We start from the raw sequence: 27,847 nt of genomic DNA, 5'->3' as shown, positions 1-27,847 counted from the left end.
GCCAACAATTTTGTCCAGCCCATTTTTGGGCTTTGTCTGAAATATTGTCCAATTTGCCTTTTTTTTCCACAATTTTTTTGTGTTGTTCCAAAATACACAAAGGAAATAAACGTGTATAATAAAACATGTGTAATTGCAATAATTTTCTGGGAGAAATGCTTCATTTTCTAGAACAATTTCAAGGGTGCAAACATTTGGCCATTACTTAGAACATCCTTTTTTAGTACTACCTTCCCTAGAACAAACCTGGAACTTTAGTTGCTGTTGCAGAAAGAACAAAGTTCTGTGTTTTATATTTTTATGCCATTATAAATAACAAAACAATACTTTAGAATGTGTAATATTTTTTTCTTTATTTATTTAGTAAATCACATATGGCAATATTTGATGTTGCTTAATTGAATGTGTAATTTTAGAAGAGAGACGTCCATTGGAATTTTTGCTCGTGCAGCTTTCCTATGGCATCTACGCTGCTCCTTCCCCATGTGGACCCAATGGAAAACATTTGTCCTAGTGCAATACAAAGAGAAGTATGAATTTTATTATACAAAATAGTATTCTTTTATTATAATAATAATTATAACGTTACAGTTTACTTTTACAACCGGAAAAGACATAAAACTAACTCATGGATATATTTATTCTTTTTCACATAATATGAGAACTGGGAATATGAAACTGGGAATCTGGTTTCTTTAGGGTCTTGTTACTCAATCGCACCAATTCTTCAATTACATTTTTTTATATATAACTTTCTTTTTGTGTCTTGTGGTATTAGTTTCTGTTTTTGGTTCCAAATTCTTCATAGGTGAGCACATATAAAACAGACTTCAAGAAAAAGCACAAATAGAATATTGAATTGAAATTGAATATTGAAAATCACAAAACACACAAAGCTAGACAAAAAATAGGCACAAATGCAGTAATGAATCGAGGTCTATTTGTTTTAACCCCTTGGTGGCGGAGCCAATTTGCAGCTCAATGACCAAGCCAATTTTTACAATTCTGACCACTGTCACTTTATAAGGTTATAACTCTGGAACGCTTTAATGGATCCCGCTGATTATGAGATTGTTTTTTGTGACATATTGTACTTCATGTCAGTGGTAACATTTCTTTGATATTACTTGCCTTTATTTATGAAAAACACGGAAATATGTTGAAAATTTTTAAAAAATTTAGCAATTTTCAAACTTTGAATTTTTATGCCCTTAAATCAGAGAGCTGTGTCACAAAAAATGGTTAATAAATAACATTTTCCACATGTCTACTTTACATCAGCACAATTTTGGAAACACATTTTTTTTGTTATGAAGTTATAAAGGTTAAAAGTTGACCAGCGATTCCTCATTTTTACAACAAAATTTACAAAACCATTTTTTTTTAGGAACCATCTCACATGTAAAGTCACTTTGAGGGGTGTACATGAAAGACAATACCCAAAAGTGACACCATTCTAAAAACTACACCCCTCAAGATGCTCAAAACCACATTCCAGAAGTTTATTAACCATTCACATGCTTCACAGGAACTGAAGCAACGTGGAAGGAAAAAATTAACATTTAACTTTATTTTGCAAACATTTTACTTCAAAACCAATTTTTTTATTTTCACAAGTGTAAAAAGAGAAAATGAACCATAAAATTTGTTGTGAAATTACTCCTGAATACGCTGATTCCCCATTTGTGGGGGTAAACCACTGTTTGGGGCACAGCAGAGCTTGAAAGAGAAGGAGTGCCGTTTGACTTTTTCAATGCAAAATTGTCTGGAATTGAGATTGGACGCCATGTTGCGTTTGCAGAGCCCCTGATGTGCCTAAACAGTGGAAACCCACAAGTGACACCATTTTGGAAACTAGACCCCTTAAGGAACTTATCAAGATGTTTGTTGAGCACTTTGAACAACCAAGTGCTTCACAGAAGTATTTAACGTAGAGCCATGAAAATAAAAAATTGCATTTTTTCCACAAAAATGATTTTTTGCCCCAAATTTTTATTTTCACAAGGGTAACAGCAGACATTAGACCATGGAAGTTGTTGTGCTTTTTGTCCTGAGTACGTCGATACCTGATATGTGGGGGTAAACCACTGTTTGGGCTCACGGAAGAGCTTGGAAGAGGAGTGCCGTTTGACTTTTTCAATGCAGAATTGGCTGGAATTGAGATCGGACGCCATGTTGCGTTTGAAGAGCCCCTGATGTGCCTAAACAGTGGAAACCCCCCAAAAGTGAGACCATTTTGGAAACTAGACCCCTTAAGGAGCTTATCTTGATGTGTGGTGAGCACTTTGAACCCCCATGTGCTTCACAGAAGTTTATACATAGAGCCGTGAAAATAAAAAATCGTATTTTTTTCACAAAAATGATATTTTTGCCCCCAAATTTTTATTTTCACAAGGGTAATAGGAGAAATTAGACCATGAACGTTGTTGTGCTATTTGCCCTGAGTACGCCGATACCTCATGTGTGGGGGTAAACCACTATTTTGGCGCACGACAGAGCTCGGAAGGGAAGCACTGCCGTTTTACTTTTTCAATGCAGTATTGACTGTAATTGAGATCGGACAGGATGTCGCGTTTGAAGAGCCCCTGATGTGCCTAAACAGTGGAAAACCCCTACAAGTGACACCATTTTTGAAACTAGACCCCTTAAGGAACTTTTCTAGATGTGTAGTGAGCACTTTGAACCACCAAGTGTTTCACAGAAGTTTATAACGCAGAACCGTGAAAATAAAAAAAAAAATTTTTCCTCAAAAATGATGTTTTAGCTTGCAATTTTTTATTTTCACAAGGGTAACAGGACAAATTGGACCCAAAAGTTGTTGTCTAGTGTGTCCTGAGTACGCTGATACCCCATATGTGGGGGGACCACTGTTTGGGCATGCATCGGGGCTCGGAAGGGAAGTAGTGACGTTTTAAAATGCAGACTAAGATAAAATGGTCTGCGGGCATCATGTTGTGTTTTCAAAGCCCCGGATGTGCCTAAACAGTAAGAACTCCACACAAGTGACCCCATTTTGGAAACTATATCCCCCCAAGCAGCTTATCTAGATGTGTGGTGAGCACTTTCAACGCCCAAGTCCTTCACAGAAGTTTATGTCGCAGAGCCGTGAAAATAAAAAACCATTTTTTTTCCACAAAAATGATTTTTAGCCCGCAATTTTTTTATTTTTCCAAGGGTATCAGGAGAAACTGGACCCCAAAAGTTGTTGTCCAATTTGTCCTGCGTACACTGATGCCCCATATGTGGGGGTAAACCACTGTTTGGGCGCAGGGCAGAGCTCAGAAGAGAGGGAGCACCATTTGACTTTTTGAACGCAAAATTGGCTGGAATCAATGGTGGAGCCATGTCGCTTTTGGATACTTCCTGATGTACAGTACAGACCAAAAGTTTGGACACACCTTCTCATTTAAAGATTTTTCTGTATTTTCATGACTATGAAAATTGAACATTCACACTGAAGGCACCAAAACTATGAATTAACACATGTGGAATTAAATACTTTACAAAAAAGTGTGAAGCAACTGAAATTATGTCTTATATTCTAAGTTCTTCAAAGTTGCCGCCTTTTGCTTTGATGACTGCTTTGCACACTCTTGGCATTCTGTTGATGAGCTTCAAGAGGTAGTCACCGGGAATGGTCTTCCAACAATCTTGAAGGAGTTCCCAGAGATGATTAGCACTTGTTGGCCCTTTTGCCTTCACTCTGTGGTCCAGCTCACCACAAACCATCTCGAATGGGTTCAGTGAATATGGAGGCCAGGTCATCTGGCATAGCATCCCATCACTCTCCTTCTTGGTCAAATAGCCCTTACACAGCCTGGAGGTGTGTTTGGGGTCATTGTCCTGTTGAAAAATAAATGATGGTCCAACTAAACGGAAACCGGATGGAATAGCATGCCGCTGCAAGATGCTGTGGTAGCCATGCTGGTTCAATATGCCTTCACCAGCAAGGTACCCCCACACCATCACACCCCCTCTTCCATGCTTCACGGTGGAAATCAGGCACGTAGAGTCCATCCATTCACCTTTTCTGCGTCGCACAAAGACACAGTGGTTGGAACCAAAGATCTCAAATCTAATGTCCATTCCTTGTGTTCTTTAGCCCAAACAAGTCTCTTCTGCTTGTTGCCTGTCCTTAGCAATGGTTTCCTTGGATTCTCTTGGATCTCTCTGCAGCATATGATACTGTGGTCATCAGCTCCTCCTCACTATGCTCCGCTCCATCGGCCTCAAGGACACCGTTCTCTCTTGGTTCTCCTCCTATCTCTCTGACCGATCCTTCACTGTATGTTTTGCTGGTTCCTCCTCCTCTCACCTTCCCCTTACTGTTGGGGTTCCTCAAGGATCAGTCCTAGGCCCCTCCTCTTCTCTTTGTATACTGCCCCTATTGAACAAACAATCAGTAGATTTGGTTTCCAGTACCATCTCTATGCTGACGACAACCAATTATACACCTCTTCTCCTTTTATCACGCCGACCTTTTTAGAAAACACCAGTGATTGTCTTACCGCTGTCTCTAAGATCATGTCCTCCCTCTATCTGAAACTGAATCTGTCAAAAACTGAACTTGTGTTCTCTCCCTCTACTAACCTACCTTTGCCTGACATTGCCATCTCCATGTGCGGTTCCACCATTACTCCAAAGCAATATGCCCGCTGCCTTGGGGTCATCCTTGATTCCGAGCTTTCATTCACCCCCCACATCCGATCACTGGCTCGCTCTTCTTATCTGCATCTCAAAAACATTTCTAGAATTCGCCCTTTTCTTACTTTCGACTCTGCAAAAACTCTTACTGTCTCACTTATTCATTCTCGTCTGGACTATTGTAACTCTCTACTAATCGGCCTCCCTCTTACCAAACTCTCCCCGCTCCAATCTGTCCTGAATGCTGCTGCCAGGATCATATTCCTCACCAACCGTTACACCGATGCCTCTACCTTGTGCCAGTCATTACACTGGCTACCCATCCACTCCAGAATCCAGTACAAAACTACTACCCTCATCCACAAAGCACTCCATGGCTCAACACCACCCTACATCTCCTCTCTGGTCTCAGTCTACCACCCTACCCGTGCCCTCCGCTCCGCTAATGACCTCAGGTTAGCATCCTCAATAATCAGAACCTCCCACTCCCGTCTCCAAGACTTTACACGTGCTGCACCGATTCTTTGGAATGTACTACCCAGGTTAATACGATTAATCCCCAATCCCCACAGTTTTAAGCATGCACTAAAAACTCATTTGTTCAGACTGGCCTACCGCCTCAATGCATTAACCTAACTATCACTGTGTGGCCTATTAAAAAAAACAAAAAACGTAGTCAGGTTCCTCGCATCATGTTCTCATACACTTTATGCAGTTAATAGCACTCTGTGTCTGTACTGCTACATACTTAGGCAGTTAACTGGTTCATGCAGCTTTACATGAACACCCGAGTCTTACACTATGGCTGGTCCAAATAACTAAAGCAATTGTTACCATCCACCTCTCGTGTCTCCCCTTTTCCTCATAGTTTGTAAGCTTGCGAGCAGGGCCCTCATTCCTCCTGGTATCTGTTTTGAACTGTGATTTCTGTTATGCTGTAATGTCTATTGTCTGTACAACTCCCCTCTATAAGTTGTAAAGCGCTGCGGAATATGTTGGCGATATATAAATAAAAATTATTATTATTATTATTATTTCCTAGCAGCTATTTTACCATGAAGGACTGCTGTACAAAGCCTCATCTTAACAGCTGTTGTAGAGATGAGTCTGCTGCTAGAACTCTATGTGGCATTGACCTGGTCTCTAATCTGAGCTGCTGTTAATCTGCGATTTCTGAGGCTGGTGACTCGGATAAACTTATCCTCAGAAGCAGAGCTGACTCTTGGTCTTTATTTCCTGGGGCGGTCCTCATGCGAACCAGTTTCTTTGTAGCGCTTGATGGTTTTTGCAACTGCACTTTGGGACACTTTCAAAGTTTTCCCAAATTTTCAGACTGACTGACCTTCATTTCTTAAAGTAATGATGGCCACTCGTTTTTCTTTACTTAGCTGCTTTTTTCTTGCCATAATAACAATTCTAACAGTCTATTCAGTAGGACTATCAGCTGTGTATCCACCAGACTTCTGCACAACACAACTGATGGTCCCAACCCCATTTATAAGGCAAGAAATCCCACTTAGTAAACCTGACAGGGCACACCCATGAAGTGAAAACCATTCCCGGTGACTACCTCTTGAAGCTCATTAAGAGAATGCCAAGAGTGTGCAAAGCAGTCATCAAAGCAAAAGGTGGCTACTTTGAAGAACCTAGAATATAAGACATAATTTCAGTTGTTTCACACTTTTTTTTGTTAAGTATATAATTCCACATGTGTTAATTCATAGTTTTGATGCCTTCAGTGTGAATGTACAATTTTCATAGTCATGAAAATACAGGAAAAACTTTAAATGAGAAGGTGTGTCCAAACTTTTGGTCTGTACTCTATCTAAACAGAGGAAACCCCCAAATTCTAACTCCAACCCTAACCCCAACACACCCCTAACCCTAATCCCAACCCTAGCCACAAATCTAACCCTAATCCCAACTCTAATCTCAATACACCCGTAACCCTAATCCAGCCCTAGCCATATCCCTAATCCAAGCATAACCCTAATCCCAAACCTAACCCTAATACCAAACCTAACCCTAATCCCAACCCTAACCCTAATCTCAACCCTAACCCTAATTCAAACTCTAACCCTAATCCCAACTCTAACCCTAACTTTAGATCCAACCCTAACTTTAGCCCCAACCCTAACTCTAGCCCTAACCCTAACTTTAGCCCAACTGTAACCCTAATTGAAAAATGGAAATAAATACATTTTCTTTATTTTATTTTTTTTCTGACTAAGGGGGTGATAAAGGGTTTTTTTTTTTCAATTTTTTTTATTTTGATCACTGTGATAGGGTCTATCACAGTGACCAAAAAGAACCAATAGAAAAAATCTTCCTATTGTTTCAGGGTGCCGGCCGGCAGATCTCGGCGGGCGCACTGCACATGCACCCCCCATTTTCTTCCAGGGAGAAGATGTCAGTGCACATGGGGTAAGCACGAGGAGCACCATGAAGTACCAGGGAGGGAATGGAGACCCTATTTCTCTCTCCTCTGATGTGTGATCACATCAGAGGAGAGAGAAATTAAATGGCACATCAGACTTTTTTTTTGCGGTTACACGGTTAGTAACGGCGATCGCAAAACAAGGGTCGGTAAAAACCGACCCGAATCATGTTCTCTGAGGTCTTGGCTACCCCTGGCAACTGAGACCCCGGAGAAAATCCGACTCTGGGGAGCGCTATACACTTTTTCCACTGCGCCGTTAATTAACAGCGCTGTGGTTTAAGTACCCTTAAAAAAACGCCGTTAAAAGGCGTATCGGCAGTCATTAAGGGGTTAAAGCACCACATAATGCTGTGAGCAATCTCACACAGTGAAACGGGCACAATCTGCTTTTAATTTCACTTTGACTCACTCTTTTTTTTTTTAACTGAGCTATTAACTATTTTTTTTATGACCTGTTAGAGAAGGGCTGGATCACTAGGGGATCTACATACACTTTTACGAATTTATTGTCCTCTTACATCTAGGACCGTACGGAGAGGGGAGAAAATTTACTCAGTCAGTGCTGTGCATTATAATGCATCTCTGGACTCCTACGCTGGACTCTTAGATGCCTGACTAGCATGCAGAGCTTAAGGTTGATTGCAGATTTACAGTGGAGAAGAACACAAAGGTGAAGGAGCTGACTTTGTAATTAGACTATTATTCCAGAAGAATTTCAACTTGTCTGCTAATGTCTTGCTAATGCAAGCAGTGGATCAATTGAAATGGGGCAACAAAATAGTAATACATATGGCAGACAAAGGGGAAAATATTGTAATATTAGAAAAGGACATGTATAAACAGATGGCCATTGAAATTTGGGAGAACAATAAACCTTAGTACTATCCTACACCTGCATTTTTTGTGAAATCGTCTATAAAGCTGTTGTTATGGACATATTTACTGATACCCAATTTTGTGGTCCAAATTTGGAATATCCTTTTTTGTCCCCTTTTTTCACAGACTTCCAAAAGTCCAAAAGAAAGAATCCTTTCCCCATCCTACTTCCATTCTTATCTGACATAGAGTCCCTCAATGAAAAATTGTATCTGTAGCTAGTTTACTGGTTACTCGTACACCAGTGAAATTCCAATGAGATTCCTCATATATATGGATGACATATGATTTCTCAACTTTACATTCATGTACAGTGCCTTCAGGTAGCAATCATACCGTGTGAACTTTTCCACATTTTTTAACATTAAACTCACAAACGTAAACGCATTTTCTTGGGATTTTATGTGATATTAAAAACCAACACAGCGTAGCAAGTATTTGTGAAGTATAAAGGAAATGATGCATGGTTTTCTAAATATTTTTAAAATATAAATCTGAAAATTGTGACATACATTTATATGTATGATTCCTACTCCACACTGATGAGGGGCAAACACCCCGAAACAGCTGTCTGTGGATGGATACCATGCTTGGCATAGGTAGTTTTCCTGTATTGGATGCTGCCCTTCCCGTGGTTGTTCCTTCCCGGGGAAAGGCCTGGCTATTCACTGCTTGCGTTGAGAAACACGTGATGGTGTCTCCGCAGCTATCCCACATGCATTTGCATATTTCCCATAAGGGATGGGGGCAGTGTTCTGGATCACTGCGTTGAGAAACACGTGATGGTGTCTCCGCGGTGTTGGATGTTTTGGGCTCCCCGAGGCCAATCATCTGTGCCTCTACAGCCTTTTACTAGGCACTGCTCCTAATAGCCAGATTCCTACTCCACACTGATGAGGGGCAAACACCCCGAAACAGCTGTCTGTGGATGGATACCATGCTTGGCATAGGTAGTTTTCCTGTATTGGATGCTGCCCTTCCCGTGGTTGTTCCTTCCCGGGGAAAGGCCTGGCTATTCACTGCTTGCGTTGAGAAACACGTGATGGTGTCTCCGCAGCTATCCCACATGCATTTGCATATTTCCCATAAGGGATGGGGGCAATGTTCTGGATCACTGCGTTGAGAAACACGTGATGGTGTCTCCGCGGTGTTGGATGTTTTGGTCTCCCCGAGGCCAATCATCTGTGCCTCTACAGCCTTTTACTAGGCACTGCTCCTAATAGCCAGATTCCTACTCCACACTGATGAGGGGCAAACACCCCGAAACAGCTGTCTATGGATGGATACCATGCTTGGCATAGGTAGTTTTCCTGTATTGGATGCTGCCCTTCCCGTGGTTGTTCCTTCCCGGGGAAAGGCCTGGCTATTCACTGCTTGCGTTGAGAAACACGTGATGGTGTCTCCGCAGCTATCCCACATGCATTTGCATATTTCCCATAAGGGATGGGGGCAGTGTTCTGGATCACTACGTTGAGAAACACGTGATGGTGTCTCCGCGGTGTTGGATGTTTTGGTCTCCCCGAGGCCAATCATCTGTGCCTCTACATACATTTATATTCAGCCCCCCTGAGTCAATACTCTGTAGGACCACCTTTCACTGCAATTACTGCTACAAGTATTTTGGAGTATGTGGCTAGCAACTTAAAGGCCGAGATTTTTGCCCATTCTTCCTTGGAAACTAGCTCTAGCTCACTGAGATTGGATGGAGATGTCTATGAACAGTGATTTCAAGTCTTGCCACAGATTCTCAAAGGGATTTAGGTCTGGACTCTGGCTGGGCCATTCACACACACGACTATGCTTTGATCTAAACCAGTGTTTCCCAAACCCCATGCTCAAGGACCCCAACAAGTCATGTTTTTACGATTTCAAACATGCCCATTTGAATTTTGGGCTTCACCCGCCACCACCACCATGTCCACCACCATGCCATTATGCGACCCTCCCTGACAAATAGCAGAGTGCCAGCAGATGCCGTGAAACCTGAGTTTGGTAAGGGCCCTCAAGTGGCCCTCTATCATACATTTGGGAGAGCTCTCACTCCTACATTTGGGAGGTCTCTCCCTCATGACAAATAGTTAGCAAGATAGTGAAATACATATTCCCCATCTCTGTACAATGCCATTTCATGCATGCCCATTTGAATTTTGGGCTTTGCCCGCCACCGCCACCTTGTCCTCAGTTATGTCATTATGTGGCCCTCGCTTACAATTTGCAGAGTGCCAGCAGATGCTTTAAAACCTGAGTTTGGTAAGGGCCCTCAGGTGACTCTGTATCATACATTTGGGAGAGCTCTCACTCCTACATTTGGGAGGTCCCTCTGTCATGCCAAATAGTTAGGAAGATAGTGGAATACATGTTCCCCATTGTTCCCCATCCCTTTACAATGCTATTAGGGCCCTCAGATGGCTCTGTTTCATACATTTGGGAGAGCTCTCACTCCTATATTTGGGAGGGCCCTCCCTCACAACAAATAGTTAACACGATAGTGGAATATATATTCCCCATTACTGTACAATGCCATTTAAAACATGCCCATTTGAATTTTGGGCTTTACCCGATGCCACCACCACCACGTCCACCACCATCTCATTATGCGGCCCTCGCTTCACATTTTTAGAGCAGGTGTTGTGAAATCTGCGTTTTGTAAGCTGAACAGTTCATTTTTGCCACAGAATCCCAATGTAGCAACTGTTATAGCAGGTGAAGCCCCATAAGGTGAATATAATACAGTGATTGTGGGAGCTGTATGATCAATGTCAGGAAGTTGGATTCTACCAGATACCAAAAGCATTAGAATTAAATTCGGAAAACAGTGTATGCAATCGAGGGCCTGTATTGTGGTCAGTCTGTCAGACCTGAAACCCATGTCAGGAACATGTACAAGCCTCATTTTAGTTGGAAGCAGTGGTTTCACCGTCAGACACAGATTTTATACCCAGGCATTCCGCCCAGTTACTAAGGTGCTGCATATATGAGGAGTATATGGCATATGCTAACAGAAGTATTATGTTGAATTTCCCTTTATGAAAGAATGTGTGGGTATTATTCATATTATTATTCTGTGTAAGGCTCAAACCTGAAGAATTGTGTGGGGCATATAAATGCATTCATGTTCCAAAATGTCCAAGTGCAGACCCAAAAATCAACATCAGGCTACCAGATACACGCTTAAAGAGACTGTGAGAAGGGCAACACAATAAAAAAATAATAATAATAGAATATATAGAGATTGAAAGTAGAAATATGACATTTGCACAATGTCCAAAGGTTTGAAAAAATTACCCTAAGGGGTCTGTATTAGACCAGCTGAAAAACGCTGTGATGGGGACATCACAATACACTTTGCAGTTATTACAAGAGGTAGAGATATGGAGTACAAGTTTCACCATTGCACAATGTGCAAAGGTTTCAAAAAGTACAAAACAATAGCCACATGGGGTATACATAGATGAACACTAAGAACTTGTTGCAGAAGAAGGAGGAGGAGGAGGTGATTTCTTGAACAAAATGGCTTTGGATTGTAAGGGATGGCCGTTAAGACAACTTCCCAAAAAATACATTTGGCATGCATTTACATAACGTTGCTGTCATCTGTAGGGCTTACAAAGTCAGAGGAAATCCAGCTCTTGTTCAATTTTAGAAGAGTCAGTCTGTCTGCATTTTGCGTTGACAGGCATGTACAGTACATCTATCTGTTATGATTGCACCTACCGAACTAAAAACCCGTTCAGACAACACACTCGCGGCAGGGCATGGCAGTACCTCCAAGGAGTACAAGGAGAGGTTGAGACAAGTGTGCAGCTTGGACAACCAATAGTTAAAGGGCATTGAAGAATAAGGAAGGATGCTGGTATGGTTACTTAACCCCTTTCTGACCTCGGACGGGATAGTACGTCCGAGGTCAGAAGCCCCTCTTTGATGCGGGCTCCGGCGGTGAGCCCGCATCAAAGCCGTGACATGTCAGCTGTTTTGAACAGCTGACATGTGCCCGCAATAGGCGCGGGCAGAATCGCGATCTGCCCATGCCTATTAACTAGTTAAATGCCGCTGTCAAACGCAGACAGCGGCATTTAACTACCGCATCCGGCCGGGTGGCCGGAAATGACGGCATCGCCGACCCCCGTCACATGATCGGAGGTTGGCGATGCTTCTGAATAGTAACTATAGAGGTCCTTGAGACCTCTATGGTTACAGATCCCCGGCAGCTGTGAGCGCCACCCTGTGGTCGGCGCTCACAGCACACCTGATTTTCTGCTACATAGCAGCGAACAGCAGATCGCTGCTATGTAGCAGAGCCGAACGTGCTGTGCCTGCTTCTAGCCTCCCATGGAGGCTATTGAAGCATGGCAAAAGTAAAAAAAAAAGTTAAAAAAAATGTGAAAAAAATAAAAAAAATATAAAAGTTTAAATCACCCCCCTTTCGCCCCAATCAAAATAAATCAATAAAAAAAAAATCAAACATACACATATTTGGTATCGCCGCGTTCAGAATCGCCCGATCTATCTTTTTTGATTTATTTTATTTAAAAGCAATAACCTGATTGCTAAATGGAGTAGCAAGAAAAAAAGTGAAACGCCAGAATTACGTTTTTTTTGGTCGCCGCAACATTGCATTAAAATGCAATAACGGGCGATCAAAAGAACGTATCTGCACCAAAATGCTATCATTAAAAACACCAGCTCGGCATGCAAAAAATAAGCCCTCAACCGACCCCAGATCATGAAAAATAGAGACACTACGAGTATCAGAAAATGGCGCAATTTTTTTTTTTTTTTAGCAAAGTTTGGAATTTTTTTTCACCACTTAGGTAAAAAATAACCTAGTCATGTTAGGTGTCTATGAACTCATAGTGACCTGGAAAATCATAATGGCAGGTCAGTTTTAGCATTTAGTGAACCTAGCAAAATAGCCAACCAAAAAACAAGTGTGGGACTGCACTTTTTTTGCAATTTCACTGCACTTGGAATTTTTTTCCCATTTTCTAGTACACGACATGCTAAAACCAATGATGTCGTTCAAAAGTACAACTCGTCCAGCAAAAAATAAGCCCTCACATGGCCAAATTGACGGAAAAATAAAAAAGTTATGGCTCTGGGAAGGAGGGGAGTGAAAAACGAACACGGAAAAAGGAAAAATCCCAAGGACACGAAGGGGTTAAGTAGCCCTTCACCATCTTGGTCAACTTCTCCATCCTCATCATAGTTACACCAACAGATTGCCCTTGCTGATGGGATGGTCTCATGAAAATGGCCCAGTTGGTGGACATTTCTATCCCCCCCCCGAGTTGCTGCTGGTGTGAGTCCTTGTGGGTGAAAAGAGCCAGCATTGTCTGAGGGTAATCTTTTGAGCAAGTCTTCCACTTCGGCCCTCTGGCATGCATGCACTGAAAATGGCACGTCTGCCTCCGACATTAGAGAAGCAAATTTCTCCTTGTTCCATGGGTCAAGAAGGGTGCTCAGCATGTATTTCGTGGTGGACAAAATGTCTTTCATACGACAGTCTTGGGAAAGGCATCTGGACATGAACTCTGCCATGTGTGGCAGACTACAAAGAGTCAAATGTTCAGTGTCCTCATCAGGAAGAACATTAACCATCCTATCCTCCTCACGATGCATATCCTCCTCATCTTCAGGCCATCCATGCTGGACAGGCATGAAGCTGGGATTGGGAGTCACCTCTGTAGCACAGAGCAAAAACTCCTGTTCCTCCTCCTGTTCCTTTTCATCACCCAATGTGGCCTGAGAATACTGTGTGAGGCTGGGCTGTGTGGTATCAGCCACTGTACAATCTTGCACAATTTCTCGCCATCTTTGTGCAGTAATATAAGTTTTGAAGAACCTTCACAGGTCAGCGATCACACCCACTCAGCAGTTGTTTTGTATGGGGGCTGAGTGTTACTCTGACGGGCATTGAGAAGCTGGAATCCAGAGACTGTCCTCTGCTGCTCACTAAGCCTTGCCAACTTATGGAAGGTCGAATTCCAGCATGTGAGCAGGTCACAAATCATTCGGTGACGAGGCAAATTAAAGCGCTGCTGCTGTGAAGCTAGACCGGCATAAGCCTGAGATGACTTTCAGAAATGTGCGCTGACACAGGGTACCTTGACAAGTATGTCAGGAAAGTCGGGGCATGTTTTTAAAAGAGGCCTGACAAATTAGAAGGGAATGTAAACAGTTCCTCAGAGTGGCCAGCGTTGGGGTCATGTGTCTCCTGGGACTTTTGATGCTGGGAGGAAGGAGGACCAGGTTGAGGATTCTGAGGCCAACTGAGACTGGATTGTGTGGAAGACGTCTTGGTGCTGCTTGCCAACACAATGGAGTCTTTGTCTGCCATCCAACCCACAACATCTTCACACTTGTCTGCGTTTGTTAGTGGTGTAGCGCTCTGACCAAATTTTGACAGGAAGCTAGAATGAGATCCAGTCACCTTATGATCTGTCACACAGCCTTCGTGGGCACCACCACATCCATGTCCTTTAATGTTACCCTTTCTCATCTTGAATGTGTTATGCTTATGAAACAAGAAAATACTCGCTTTATTTTCACAAGTACCCTTACAAACATCTTATGTACAAATTCACTGTATCTAGCAATGTGTGGATATTTTTTGTAGATCGCAGCTTCATTATACATGGAAACAGCAGAATGATGCAAATTACAGGTAAATAGTCAACGTTTGCGTAACTCTACAGGCTCTGCGCCAGTCGCACAACTGATAGATAAAGATATGCTATTTTTTAAACCAATAGAAAATTATGTGTTTTTTAGGTAGCCTTGCTGACACACTCCAGATGAGAACTAATGAAGATTATTGCCCCTTCTAAAATGTCACATAAAATTATCTCTACCTGGATTGCGCCAGTCGAACAAATGCTAGATAACAACACGTTATTTTTTAATCAAACATATTTTTAGGGGGATTTTTTTACATTGCCTTTATGAGACACACCAACAGCAGACTCAGGGAAATTAATGGTAAATAGTCTCATTAACGTATCTCAAGAGGTTTTGCGCCAGTCGCACAACTGCTAGACAAATATTAGGTAATAGATGAGGAATATCATTTAGCAATTAGATTTTAAAATAGATGTTACTATATGCTGGCACTGAGGAATATTAATTTTCTATAAAAAAAAATTATAGGCTGCTAGAAATATTATGCAGTTCCCAAAAAACGGTTTTGTATATGCTGTTACTACCTAATATTATTTCCCTCTACAAATAGCTGATTTTTATATTTTGGTAGTGGATGAAACCCTACCTATTTCACCATAATCCCACAGTCTATTCCCATTACTAACTACTATACAACACAATGGAAAATAGCAGAGATCTGCAGCATGTACTTGCAATGATGATAACACCCAAGTGCCTGCCTTTCACTCTCCCTCCTATTAAATCTCTCCCTACTAAATCCCCACCTAATAAACAACTAATCTTTACATCTTCAGCTCTTAAAAGAGCTTTTAGTAATAAATAATGCTCACTATAATCTCCTATCCTATAAGCAATAAATATCCCCTATGATGCTGGAAGGCCAGCCAATCACAGTAATGCCACACCACAGCATTACTGAGATTGGCAAGCCAGCCCAGCATGTTCATTGGCTGCAAATAAAGCGGCAAACATGCTGGGCAGGTGACTGGAATATATTGAGGCGAATACCTAAATACTCGCCGAGTAGCGAATAGCCCCAATACCGTACTATTTGAGCGAGTAACGGTAGCTAGTCTTTGTGTGGCCTGTGGAGGTGGCACCACCACTGCGGTGTGATAGTGTACAGGGTAGGTTCCCGCAATGCCATGAGTTAGTTGTGACAGAGAAAATTTGATCAGATATTAAAGTAAAACACTCACACACTTTCCTAGCCTGCCACCAGCCAGCAACTTCACTTAAGTAAATGTTTTGGGTAGTGAGTAGGGTTGAGCGACTTTTAGTTTTTTAGGATCGAGTCGGGTTTTGCGAAACCCGACTTTCTCAAAAGTCGGGTCGGGTGAAATCGGCCGATTATTGCGAAAAGTCGGGGGCCGACCGAAACACGAAACCCAATGCAAGTCAATGGGGAATCAAAGTTGGCAGTGAGTGGAGGACAGGAAAACACCTACAGTGCCCATTTTAATGCCAAAAACATCAATTCTTGTTACTTAAGCTTGTCAATCTTAATTTACCTTACAACAATAGTTAGTCATTGAAAATTGGGGGTCATTTGGCTAAAGTTGTGGGGGGGTAGGGCTGGTTCAAGTTTTTTGTGGGCCCAGGAAACTCGGACTACATCACGGCGGTGGAGCAGGGAGAAGTAAGTATTTAAACGTTGCAAATGCTGTGATCCTGAGCAAGCAGGGAGGGCCCACTCGTTCGCATTGGCACTGGCACGGGGCCCCTCAAAGTACGGCAGTGTGTTTGACGGCGGGGGTGCCTCCCACTGGCAGAGACACTTTTGCGTACTATGAGGGGCCCTGTGCCAGTGACGTCGCCAACGAGTATGTGCCCCACCTGATGAAGGAACCTGCACTTTCATCTGCACCTTCCTCTTTGTCCCCGTGTAAGGTGGTATAGTATGCGGGAAGGGGAACCTGACTTTCAGCAGGGTCAGATTCTGGCTGTGTAGAGTGTAAGGGGAATGTAGTGGTCAGGGTCAATGTACCAGCAGACTCATCTAGCAGTGGCTGGGCAATGGGCAGGATGAGAAGGAAACACAGTTAGTAGGCCCAAATAATAAAGTAGGCTAAATGCAGTTCAAATGTGGTAACAGGACTAAACAGGCGGCATTGCTTTGTTCAGTGGAGGACAACTGTAATAAGTGGCAGACACAGTTAGTAGGCCCAAGTAATAAAGTGGGCCAAATGCAGTTCAAAATTGGTAACAGGAGTAAACAGGCGGCACTGCTTTGTTCAGTGGAGGAGAACAACAAGCAGCGGCAGACACCGTTAGTAGGCCCAACCAAACAAGTAGGCCAAATGCAGTTAAATATTCGAAACAGGACGAAAATTGAGGCTCAGCTTTGTTCAGTGGAGGAGAAAAGCAAGGAGTGGCAGACACCGTTAGTAGGCCCAACCAAACAAGTAGGCCAAATGCAGTTTAATATTTGAAACAGGATGAAAATTGAGGCTCAGCTTTGTTCAGTGGAGGAGAAAAGCAAGGAGTGGCAGACACCATTAGTAGGCCCAACCAAACAAGTAGGCCAAATGCAGTTTCATATTCGAAACAGGATGAAAATTGAGGCTCAGCTTTGTTCAGTGGAGGAGAAAAGCAAGGAGCGGCAGACACCGTTAGTAGGCCCAACCAAACAAGTAGGCCAAATGCAGTTAAATATTCGAAACAGGATGAAAATTGAGCCTCAGCTTTGTTCAGTGGAGGAGAAAATCAAAGAGTGGCAGAGACCGTTAGTAGGCCCAACCAGACAAGTAGGCCAAGGGCAGTTTAATATCTGAAACAGGATGAAAATTGAGGCTCAGCTTTGTTCAGTGGAGAACAACAAGCAGCGACAGACGCTGTTAGTAGGCCCAACCAAACAAGTAGGCAAAATGCAGTTTAATATCCGAAACAGGATGAAAATTGAGGCTCAGCTTTGTTCAGTGGAGGAGAACAACAAGCAGCGGCAGACACCGTTAGTAGGCCCAACCGAACAAGTAGGCCAAATGCAGTTTAATATTCGAAACAGGATGAAAATTAAGGCTCAGCTTTGTTCAGTGGAGGAGAAAAGCAAAGAGCGGCAGACACCGTTAGTAGGCCCAACCAAACAAGTAGGCCAAATGCAGTTTAATATTCGAAACAGGATGAAAATTGAGGCTCAGCTTTGTTCAGTGGAGGAGAACAACAAGCAGCGACAGACACCGTTAGTAGGCCCAACCAAACAAGTAGGCAAAATGCAGTTTAATATCCGAAACAGGATGAAAATTGAGGCTCAGCTTTGTTCAGTGGAGGAGAACAACAAGCAGCGGCAGACACCGTTAGTAGGCCCAACCGAACAAGTAGGCCAAATGCAGTTTAATATTCGAAACAGGATGAAAATTGAGGCTCAGCTTTGTTCAATGGAGGAGAAAAGCAAAAAGCAGCAGACACCGTTAGTAGGCCCAACCAAACAAGTAGGCCAAATGCAGTTTAATATCCGAAACAGTATGAAATTTGAGGCTCAGCTTTGTTCAGTGGAGGAGAACAACAAGCAGCGGCAGACACCGTTAGTAGGCCCAACCGAACAAGTAGGCCAAATGCAGTTTAATATTCGAAACAGGATGAAAATTGAGGCTCAGCTTTGTTCAGTGGAGGAGAAAAGCAAAGAGCGGCAGACACCGTTAGTAGGCCCAATCAAACAAGTAGGCCAAATGCAGTTTAATATTCGAAACAGGATGAAAATTGAGGCTCAGCTTTGTTCAGTGGAGGAGAACAACAAGCAGCGACAGACACCGTTAGTAGGCCCAACCGAACAAGTAGGCAAAATGCAGTTTAATATCTGAAACAGGATGAAAATTGAGGCTCAGCTTTGTTCAGTGGAGGAGAACAACAAGCAGCGGCAGACACCGTTAGTAGGCCCAACCGAACAAGTAGGCCAAATGCAGTTTAATATTCGAAATAGGATGAAAATTGAGGCTCAGCTTTGTTCAATGGAGGAGAAAAGCAAAGAGCAGCAGACACCGTTAGTAGGCCCAACCAAACAAGTAGGCCAAATGCAGTTTAATATCCGAAACAGTATGAAATTTGAGGCTCAGCTTTGTTCAGTGGAGGAGAACAACAAGCAGCGGCAGACCGTTAGTAGGCCCAACCAAACAAGTAGGCCAAATGCAGTTTAATATCCGAAACAGGATAAATATTGAGGCTCAGCATTGTTCAGTGGAGGAGAAAAGCAAGGAGCGGCAGACACCGTTAGTAGGCCCAACCAAACAAGTAGGCCAACTGCAGTTAAATATTCGAAACAGGATGAAAATTGAGGCTCAGCTTTGTTCAGTGGAGGAGAAAAGCAAAGAGCGACAGACACCGTTAGTAGGCCCAACCAAACAAGTAGGCCAAATGCAGTTTAATATTCAAAACAGGATGAAAATTGAGGCTCAGCTTTGTTCAGTGGAGGAGAACAACAAGCAGCGACAGACACCGTTAGTAGGCCCAACCAAACAAGTAGGCAAAATGCAGTTTAATATCCGAAACAGGATGAAAATTGAGGCTCAGCTTTGTTCAGTGGAGGAGAACAACAAGCAGCGGCAGACACCGTTAGTAGGCCCAACCGAACAAGTAGGCCAAATGCAGTTTAATATTCGAAACAGGATGAAAATTGAGGCTCAGCTTTGTTCAATGGAGGAGAAAAGCAAAGAGCAGCAGACACCGTTAGTAGGCCCAACCAAACAAGTAGGCCAAATGCAGTTTAATATCCGAAACAGTATGAAATTTGAGGCTCAGCTTTGTTCAGTGGAGGAGAACAACAAGCAGCGGCAGACACCGTTAGTAGGCCCAACCGAACAAGTAGGCCAAATGCAGTTTAATATTCGAAACAGGATGAAAATTGAGGCTCAGCTTTGTTCAGTGGAGGAGAAAAGCAAAGAGCGGCAGACACCGTTAGTAGGCCCAATCAAACAAGTAGGCCAAATGCAGTTTAATATTCGAAACAGGATGAAAATTGAGGCTCAGCTTTGTTCAGTGGAGGAGAACAACAAGCAGCGACAGACACCGTTAGTAGGCCCAACCGAACAAGTAGGCAAAATGCAGTTTAATATCTGAAACAGGATGAAAATTGAGGCTCAGCTTTGTTCAGTGGAGGAGAACAACAAGCAGCGGCAGACACCGTTAGTAGGCCCAACCGAACAAGTAGGCCAAATGCAGTTTAATATTCGAAATAGGATGAAAATTGAGGCTCAGCTTTGTTCAATGGAGGAGAAAAGCAAAGAGCAGCAGACACCGTTAGTAGGCCCAACCAAACAAGTAGGCCAAATGCAGTTTAATATCCGAAACAGTATGAAATTTGAGGCTCAGCTTTGTTCAGTGGAGGAGAACAACAAGCAGCGGCAGACCGTTAGTAGGCCCAACCAAACAAGTAGGCCAAATGCAGTTTAATATCCGAAACAGGATAAATATTGAGGCTCAGCATTGTTCAGTGGAGGAGAAAAGCAAGGAGCGGCAGACACCGTTAGTAGGCCCAACCAAACAAGTAGGCCAACTGCAGTTAAATATTCGAAACAGGATGAAAATTGAGACTCAGCTTTGTTCAGTGGAGGAGAAAAGCAAGGAGCGGCAGACACCGTTAGTAGGCCCAACCAAACAAGTAGGCCAAATGCAGTTTAATATTCGAAACAGGATGAACATTGAGGCTCAGCTTTGTTCAGTGGAGGAGAAAAGCAAGGAGTGGCAGACACCATTAGTAGGCCCAACCAAACAAGTAGGCCAAATGCAGTTTAATATTCGAAACAGGATGAAAATTGAGGCTCAGCTTTGTTCAGTGGAGGAGAAAAGCAAAGAGCGGCAGACACCGTTAGTAGGCCCAACCAAACAAGAAGGCCAAATGCAGTTTCATATCCGAAACAGGATGAAAATTGAGGCTCAGCTTTGTTCAGTGGAGGAGAAAATCAAAGAGCGGCAGACACCGTTAGTAGGCCCAACCAAACAAGTAGGCAAAATGCAGTTTAATATCTGAAACAGGATGAAAATTGAGGCTCAGCTTTGTTCAGTGGAGGAGAAAAACAAGGAGCGGCAGAGACTGTTAGTAGGCCCAACCAAACAAGTAGGCCAAATGCAGTTTAATATCGGAAACAGGATAAAAATTGAGGCTCAGCTTTGTTCAGTGGAGGAGAACAACAAGCAGCGGCAGACACCGTTAGTAGGCCTAACCAAACAAGTAGGCCAAATGCAGTTTAATATTTGAAACAGGATGAAAATTGAGGCTCAGCTTTGTTCAGTGGAGAACAACAAGCAGCGGCAGACACCGTTAATAGGCCCAACTGAACAAGTAGGCCAAATGCAGTTTAATATTCGAAACAGGATGAAAATTGAGGCTCAGGTTTGTTCAGTGGAGGAGAACAACAAGCAGCGGCAGACACTGTTAGTAGGCCCAACCAAACAAGTAGGCCAAATGCAGTTTAGTATCCGAAACAGGATGAAAATTGAGGCTCAGCTTTGTTCAGTGGAGGAGAACAACAAGCAGCGGCAGACACCGTTAGTAGGCCCAACCAAACAAGTAGGCCAAATGCAGTTTAATATTCGAAACAGGATGAAAATTGAGGCTCAGCTTTGTTCAGTGGAGGAGAAAAGCAAGGAGCAGAAGACACCGTTAGTAGGCCCAACCAAACAAGTAGGCCAAATGCAGTTTAATATCTGAAACAGGATGAAAATTGAGGTTCAGCTTTGTTCAGTGGAGGACAACTGTAATGGGAGGCAGACACAGTTAGTAGGCCTAAATAAGTAAGTAGGCTAAATGCAGTTCAAAATTTGGTAATTGGAGTACACAGGCGGCATAGCTTTGTTCAATGGAGGACAGCTGTAATGAGTGGCGCAGACAGACACAGGTAGTAGGCCTAAAATAAAAAAGTAGGCTAAATGCAGTTCAAAATTGGTAACAGGACTCAACAGGCGGCATTGCTTTGTTCAGCAATTCAATTGTAAGGAGGGGCTGACACAGTTAGTAGGCCTAAAAAAGTAAGTAGGCTAAATCCAGTTCAAAACTGGTAACAGGAGTAAACTGGCGGCATCGCTTTGTTCAATGGAGGACAACTGTAATGAGTGGCGCAGACACAGTTTGTAGGCCTACATTAAAAAGTAGGCAAAATGCAATTCAAAATTTGTAACAGGACTACACAAGCGGCATAGCTTTGTGCAGTGGAGGACAACTGTATGGAGTGGCACACACAGACACAAGTAGTAGGCCCAAACTATAAGGTATAACACACAGCAGGAGGACAAAGGATGAAAAATAGGCCAATATAAATGTGAAAGTAGAAAAAACTTTATTGAAGTGTAATACAAAAAACTAAACAGGTAGAAAGGTAGATACCACCACAGTGCATATGAAAAATTGGACCAAAACGGGACATGGGGACCCTGGCTAATAAAGTCAAAATAGTACAAAGAATAATGCAAAATCAAATCATAAGAGAAAATCCTACTGATGGCCCCAGAATGTAAACATGGGTACACTGGCCTAAAGCTGAATGCAAGACAGTGACATAGAATAGTCATATGAAATAGTATAGCATACCCGGGTATAGGTCCAGTGGATCAGCGAAATCAATCAAAAAGGGGCACAACAGGAAGTCAGAGATCACCACATCGCCCCGACGCACGTTTCGGCGGAGCCTTCGTCAGGGGCGACAAAACAAATTAATTTGGCAGTGCCATTGAAGGATTTAACAGCACAGACTAAACAGTGGTGGAGCAGTGAGAGGTAAGTTTTGCAAGTGGTAGAGCACTGTTTGAGCTGGGGGGAACACTCTCTCGTGGGCGGCGGTACTGGCACAGGGCCCCTCATATTACGACGGTGTGTCTGACGTTGGGTGTGCACCACCACCGTCAGAGACACTTCATTGTACTATGAGGGACCCTGTGCCAATGCCGTCGCCCAAAAGTGGGCACACCCACCTGTCCCGGCCATTTAGGGAGGTATAAAAATGGCCTATGGTGGACATTCAGCAGCTGCAAATGGAGGAATTGGAGCAGTCAGTAAGAGGAGGCCAAAAGCAAGACATTTTTCAGGCAAGCCACGTGTCAGCAGGGGAAGGTGGGACAAAATAATTTGAAATCCATGATTGGTTCATTTTTATGAAGGTTAGATCATCAACATTTCGGGTAGCCAGACGAGTCCTTTTTTAGGTCAGTATTGAACCAGCAGCACTGAAGACTCTTTCTAATAGCACACTAGCACCTGGGCAAGCGATTTCCTGTAATGCATATTCTGCCAATTCAGGCCAGGTGTCTATTTTAGATGCGCAGTAATCAAAGGGGAATGACCTGTGAGGGAGAACATCGATAAGGGAGGAAAAATAGTTTGTAACCATACTGGACAAATGCTGTCTCCTGTCACTTTGAATCGATGCAGCAGTACCTGTCGTGTCTGCGGTCATTGCGAAATCACTCCACAACCTGGTCATAAAACCCCTCTGTCCAACGCCACTTCTGATTTGTGCACCTCTAACACCTCTGCCATGTTGCCCCCTACAGCTCGTGTGAGAACCATCACCGCCGCTGTGTGCTGGGAATGCCTGAACCAAATGGTCTACAAGAGTTATTTATTTGGAGCCAATATTTGCTCAAGGTTCTCATGTGGCATGATATTTTGTAATTTCCCTTTATATCGTGGTTCCAGGAGGCAGGCCAACCAGTAATCGTCATCGGTCATCATTTTTATAATGCGGGGGTCCCTTTTTAGGATACGCAAGGCATAATCAGCTATGTGGGCCAATGTTCCAGGTGTCAATTCACTGCTTGTGCTGGGTTGAGGAGCACTTTCTTGCAAATCAACATCACTTGTCTCCCGCAAAAACCCTGTACCTGACCTTGCAACGCCACCAGTTTCTATTGCCCCCTTTAAGCATCCTTCTCCCATAAATATTCATCCCCATCATCCTCCTCCTCCTCCTCCTCTTCGTCTGCCACCTCATCCAGGAGAGTTCCCTGAGCAGACAATGGCTGACTGTCATCAAGGCTTCCCTCCTACTCGGCCGCAGACGCCTGCTCCTTAGGCTGGCGTCACACTGGCGAGTTTTACGGACGTAAGAGCGCAGAAACTACGTCCGTAAAACTCGCATAACATACGGCACAATTATTCTCAATGGGGCTGCTCCTATCAGCCGTATATTACGGATCCGTAATATACGGCTTTCTACGGCCGTACAAAATCGCAGCATGCTGCGTTTGTCAGTGTATTGCGCCAAAAAATCACCAATGAAAGTCTATGGGGGCGAGAAAAATACGGATTCCACACGGACCAGCAGTGTGACTTGCGAGAAATACGCAGCGGTGTTAGTGAAAAGTCGGTAATTCAATTGCCGGCTTTTCATTTCTCCTGCATAAACCCGACAGGATATGAGACATGGTTTTCATACAGTAAACCATCTCATATCCCCTTTTTTTTTGCATATTCCACCTAATGTTAGTAGTGTGTATGTGCAAAATTTCAGTGCTGTAGCTGCTAAAATAAAGGGTTAAATGGTGGAAAAAATTGGCGTGGGCTCCCGCGCAATTTTCTCCTCCAGAATGGTAAAGCCAGTGACTGAGGGCAGATATTAATAGCCTAGAGAGGGTCCATGGTTATTGGCCCCCCTGGCTAAAAACATCTGCCCCCAGCCACCCCAGAAAAGGCACATCTGGAAGATGCGCCTATTCTGGCACTTGGCCACTCTCTTCCCACTCCCTGTAGCGGTGGGATATGGGGTAATGAAGGGTTAATGCCACCTTGCTATTGTAAGGTAACATTAAGCCAGATTAATAATGGAGAGGCGTCAATTATGACACCTATCCATTATTAATCCAATTGTATGAAAGGGTTAAAAAACACACACACACACACACACACACACACACACACACACACACACACACATGATTTAAAAGTATTTTAATGCAATAAACACAGCGGTTGTTTTAATAATTTATTGCTCTCTCAATCCATCAGCAACACCCTCGCTTGGAAAAATAATAAACGCACAAGATACATACCTTCTGATGTCCTATCACATCCAACGAGGAAATCCATCTGAAGGGGTTAACTAATATTACAGGCACGAGCTGCGATAAACCACTCGCTCGTGCCTGTAATCCCCCGGGTGCTGAAAGGAAAGCAGTGATCTATACTTACATTCAGTCGCGGTGATGCGCCCCTGCTGGATGTTCTCATGAACTGCAGCCTGGGAACTTTTTCCCACGCTCCAGGTCATATGAGGACATCCACCAGGGGGCGCATCACCGCGACTGAAGGAAATGTAGGTCAATGACCTACATTTCATTCATTCGCCGGGGATTACAGGCACGGAGCACACAGCTGCATTTGCAGGGCTCCTGCTTGTAAAATATTTTAACCCCTTCAGATGGATTACCTCGTGGGACGTGACGGTTCAGCTGAGGGTATGTATCTTGTGCGTTTATTATTTTTCCAAGCGAGGGTGTTGCTGATGGATTGAGAGAGCAATAAATTATTAAAACAACCGCTGTGTTTATTGCATTAAAGTACTTTTAAATCATGTGTGTGTGTGTTTTTTAACCCTTTCATACAATTGGATTAATAATGGATAGGTGTCATAATTGACGCCTCTCCATTATTAATCTGGCTTAATGTCACCTTACAATAGCAAGGTGGCATTAACCCTTCATTACCCCATATCCCACTGCTACAGGGAGTGGGAAGAGAGTGGCCAAGTGCCAGAATAGGCGCATCTTCCAGATGTGCCTTTTCTGGGGAGGCTGGGGGCAGATGTTTTTAGCCACGGGGGGCCAATAACCATGGACCCTCTCCTGGCTATTAATATCTGCCCTCAGTCACTGGCTTTACCATTCTGGCGGAGAAAATTGCGCGGGAGCCCACGCCAATTTTTTCCGCCATTTAACCCTTTATTTTAGCAGCTACAGCGCTGAAATTTTGCACATACACACTACTAACATTAGTAGTGTGGAATATGCAAAAAAAATGGGGATATGAGATGGTTTACTGTATGTAAACCATGTCTCATATCCTGTCGGGTTTGTGCAGGAGAAATGAAAAGCCGGCAATTGAATTACCGGCTGTTCACAGATATCGCGCTGAATGAAATCTAAATACAGAATATATATATATGTGTCTCAATGACATATATATATATATATATATATATATATATATATATATATATACTGTATATATGTTTTAATGAACATTTGAGCACATAAATCCATTAGATGTCGGTTTTGCAAGCCTGCGCGAAAATCTCGCAGTACGGATGCCATACGGATTACATACGGAGGATGCCATGCGCAAAATACGCTGACACACCCTGACTACGGATCACTATTTTGGGAACATTTCTCCGTATTACGGCCATAGTACGGACGTATAATACGTGGCGTATTGTCTTACGCCAAGTGTGACGCCGGCCTTAATGTGCATCAAACTTTGCATCAGCAGATGCATTAGTGGGATGCTCATGCTTATGATGGCGTCGTCTGCACTTACCAGCCATGTGCATTCCTCAAAACACCGAAGGACTTGACAGAGGTCTTGTAGCTTCGACCACTGCACACCAGACAACTCCATGTCTGCCATCCAAGTGTCTGCCCGCGTATGTGTATCCTCCCACAAATAAATTACAGCACGCCTCTGTTTGCACAGCCTCTGAAGCATGTGCAGTGTGGAGTTCCACCTTGTTGCAACGTCGATTATTAGGAGGTGCTGGGGAAGCTTCAGCGATCGCTGATTGTTCAGCATACGGCTGGAGTGTACGGTAGACCGGCGGATGTGCGAGCAAAGTCTTCACACCTTCAGGAGCAGGGCTGGTATCCCCGGATAATGTTTCAGAAAGCACTGCACCACCAGGTTCAAGGTGTGAGCCAGGCAAGGTATGTGTTTCAGTTCTGAAAGGGCTATGGCAGCCATAAAATTCCTTCCGTTATCACTGACTACCTTGCCTGCCTCAAGATGTACACTGCCCAACCCTGACTGAGTTTCTTGCTGCAAGTCCTCGGCCAGTACTTCTGCGGTGTGTCTGTTGTCGCCCAAACACTTCATTTCCAACACAGCCTGCTGACACTTACCACTAGCTGTTCCATAATGGGACACCTCGCGTGCAACACTGGCAGCTGCGGATGGAGTGGTCATGCGACTGCGCTCTGTGGACGAGATCTTGCTTCTGGAGGAGGAGGAGGAGGGGTGGCGAATGACTACAGCCAACTGTTTCCTAGACCATGGGCTAGACAGAACTGTCCCACTATGGCTGTCCCTTGTGGACTCTGCATCCACCACATTAACCCAGTGTGCCGTGATGGACACGTAACGTCCCTGGCCATGCCTATTGGTCCATGCATCTGTTGTGAGGTGCACCTTTCTACTGACTGATTGCCTCAGTGCATGGACAATGCAGTCTTTGACATGCTGGTGGAGGGCTGGGATGGCTTTTCTCACAAAGTGTCGACTGGGTAGGTCATAGCGTGGTACTGCGTAGGCCATCAGGGCTTTGAAAGCTTCTCTTTCAACCAACCGGTAGGGCATCATCTCTAATGAGATTAGTCTAGCAATGTGGGCGTTCAAACCATGTGTAAGCGGATGAGAGGATGAGTACTTCCTTTTCCTAACGAGATTCTCTTGTAGGGTGAGCTGGACTGGAGAGCTGCATATGGTGGAACTAGCGGGGGTGGTGGTGGACACGGCAGATTGAGAGAGGGTTGGTGATGGTATTCTTGATGTTGGCCTACATACAGTGTTTCCTACCAAGAACCTTGTGATTCCCTGACTGCTTTGGCCTTGCGACGATACCTCCACATTTGCTGCTGGTGGTGTCCTAAGCGGTGGGCTTACAGTGAGGGAAGCAATGTAGCGTTGCTGACTACCTTCATTCTGAGCGGGTGCACCAATGGTACAGGACGTTTGGTAGTTAATCCAGGCTTGCAAGTGCATGCTGGTTAAATGTCTACGCATGCATGTTGTATTTAAATTTTGGACATTCTTCCCTCTGCTAAAGGTCTTTGAGCATTTTTTACAGATAACTTTGCACTGATCATTTGGATCTTGGTTAAAAAATTCCCACACTGCACTCTTCCTACTATTGAATACCTTTTCAGGCATTGCACACTATGCTACTTTCACCGGATGGACACGCTGTCCTAAAAGTGTTTTTGGCTTTGTCAAACGTTTTTGGCCAGATACGGGCCTGCCAGATGAAAGCTGTTGCGATGTAGATGCCTGCTGCGGATCATCCTCCTCCGCTTCAGAGCTACTGCCAGCGGCAC

At 43.7% G+C, this 27,847-nt stretch overlaps 1 protein-coding gene across 1 annotated transcript in view; it reads right to left on the bottom strand.

Annotated features, from left to right (window-relative positions):
* Nucleotides 1-341: 341 nt before the first annotated feature.
* LOC143794290 (ciliary microtubule inner protein 2B-like) overlaps nucleotides 342-27,847 on the bottom strand; it is a 143,309-nt gene continuing 115,803 nt past the window's right edge. The window contains exon 5 of the mRNA XM_077280956.1: nucleotides 342-510. Within this exon, the coding sequence (XP_077137071.1) occupies nucleotides 413-510 (98 nt within the window). The 3' untranslated portion in view covers nucleotides 342-412. The remainder of the gene's footprint in view (nucleotides 511-27,847) is intronic.

The sequence above is a fragment of the Ranitomeya variabilis genome, chromosome 1 (genome assembly GCF_051348905.1).
Source record: "Ranitomeya variabilis isolate aRanVar5 chromosome 1, aRanVar5.hap1, whole genome shotgun sequence".
NCBI classification, from domain to species: Eukaryota; Metazoa; Chordata; class Amphibia; order Anura; family Dendrobatidae; genus Ranitomeya; species Ranitomeya variabilis.
This window is presented reverse-complemented; position numbering and strand designations above follow the sequence as displayed.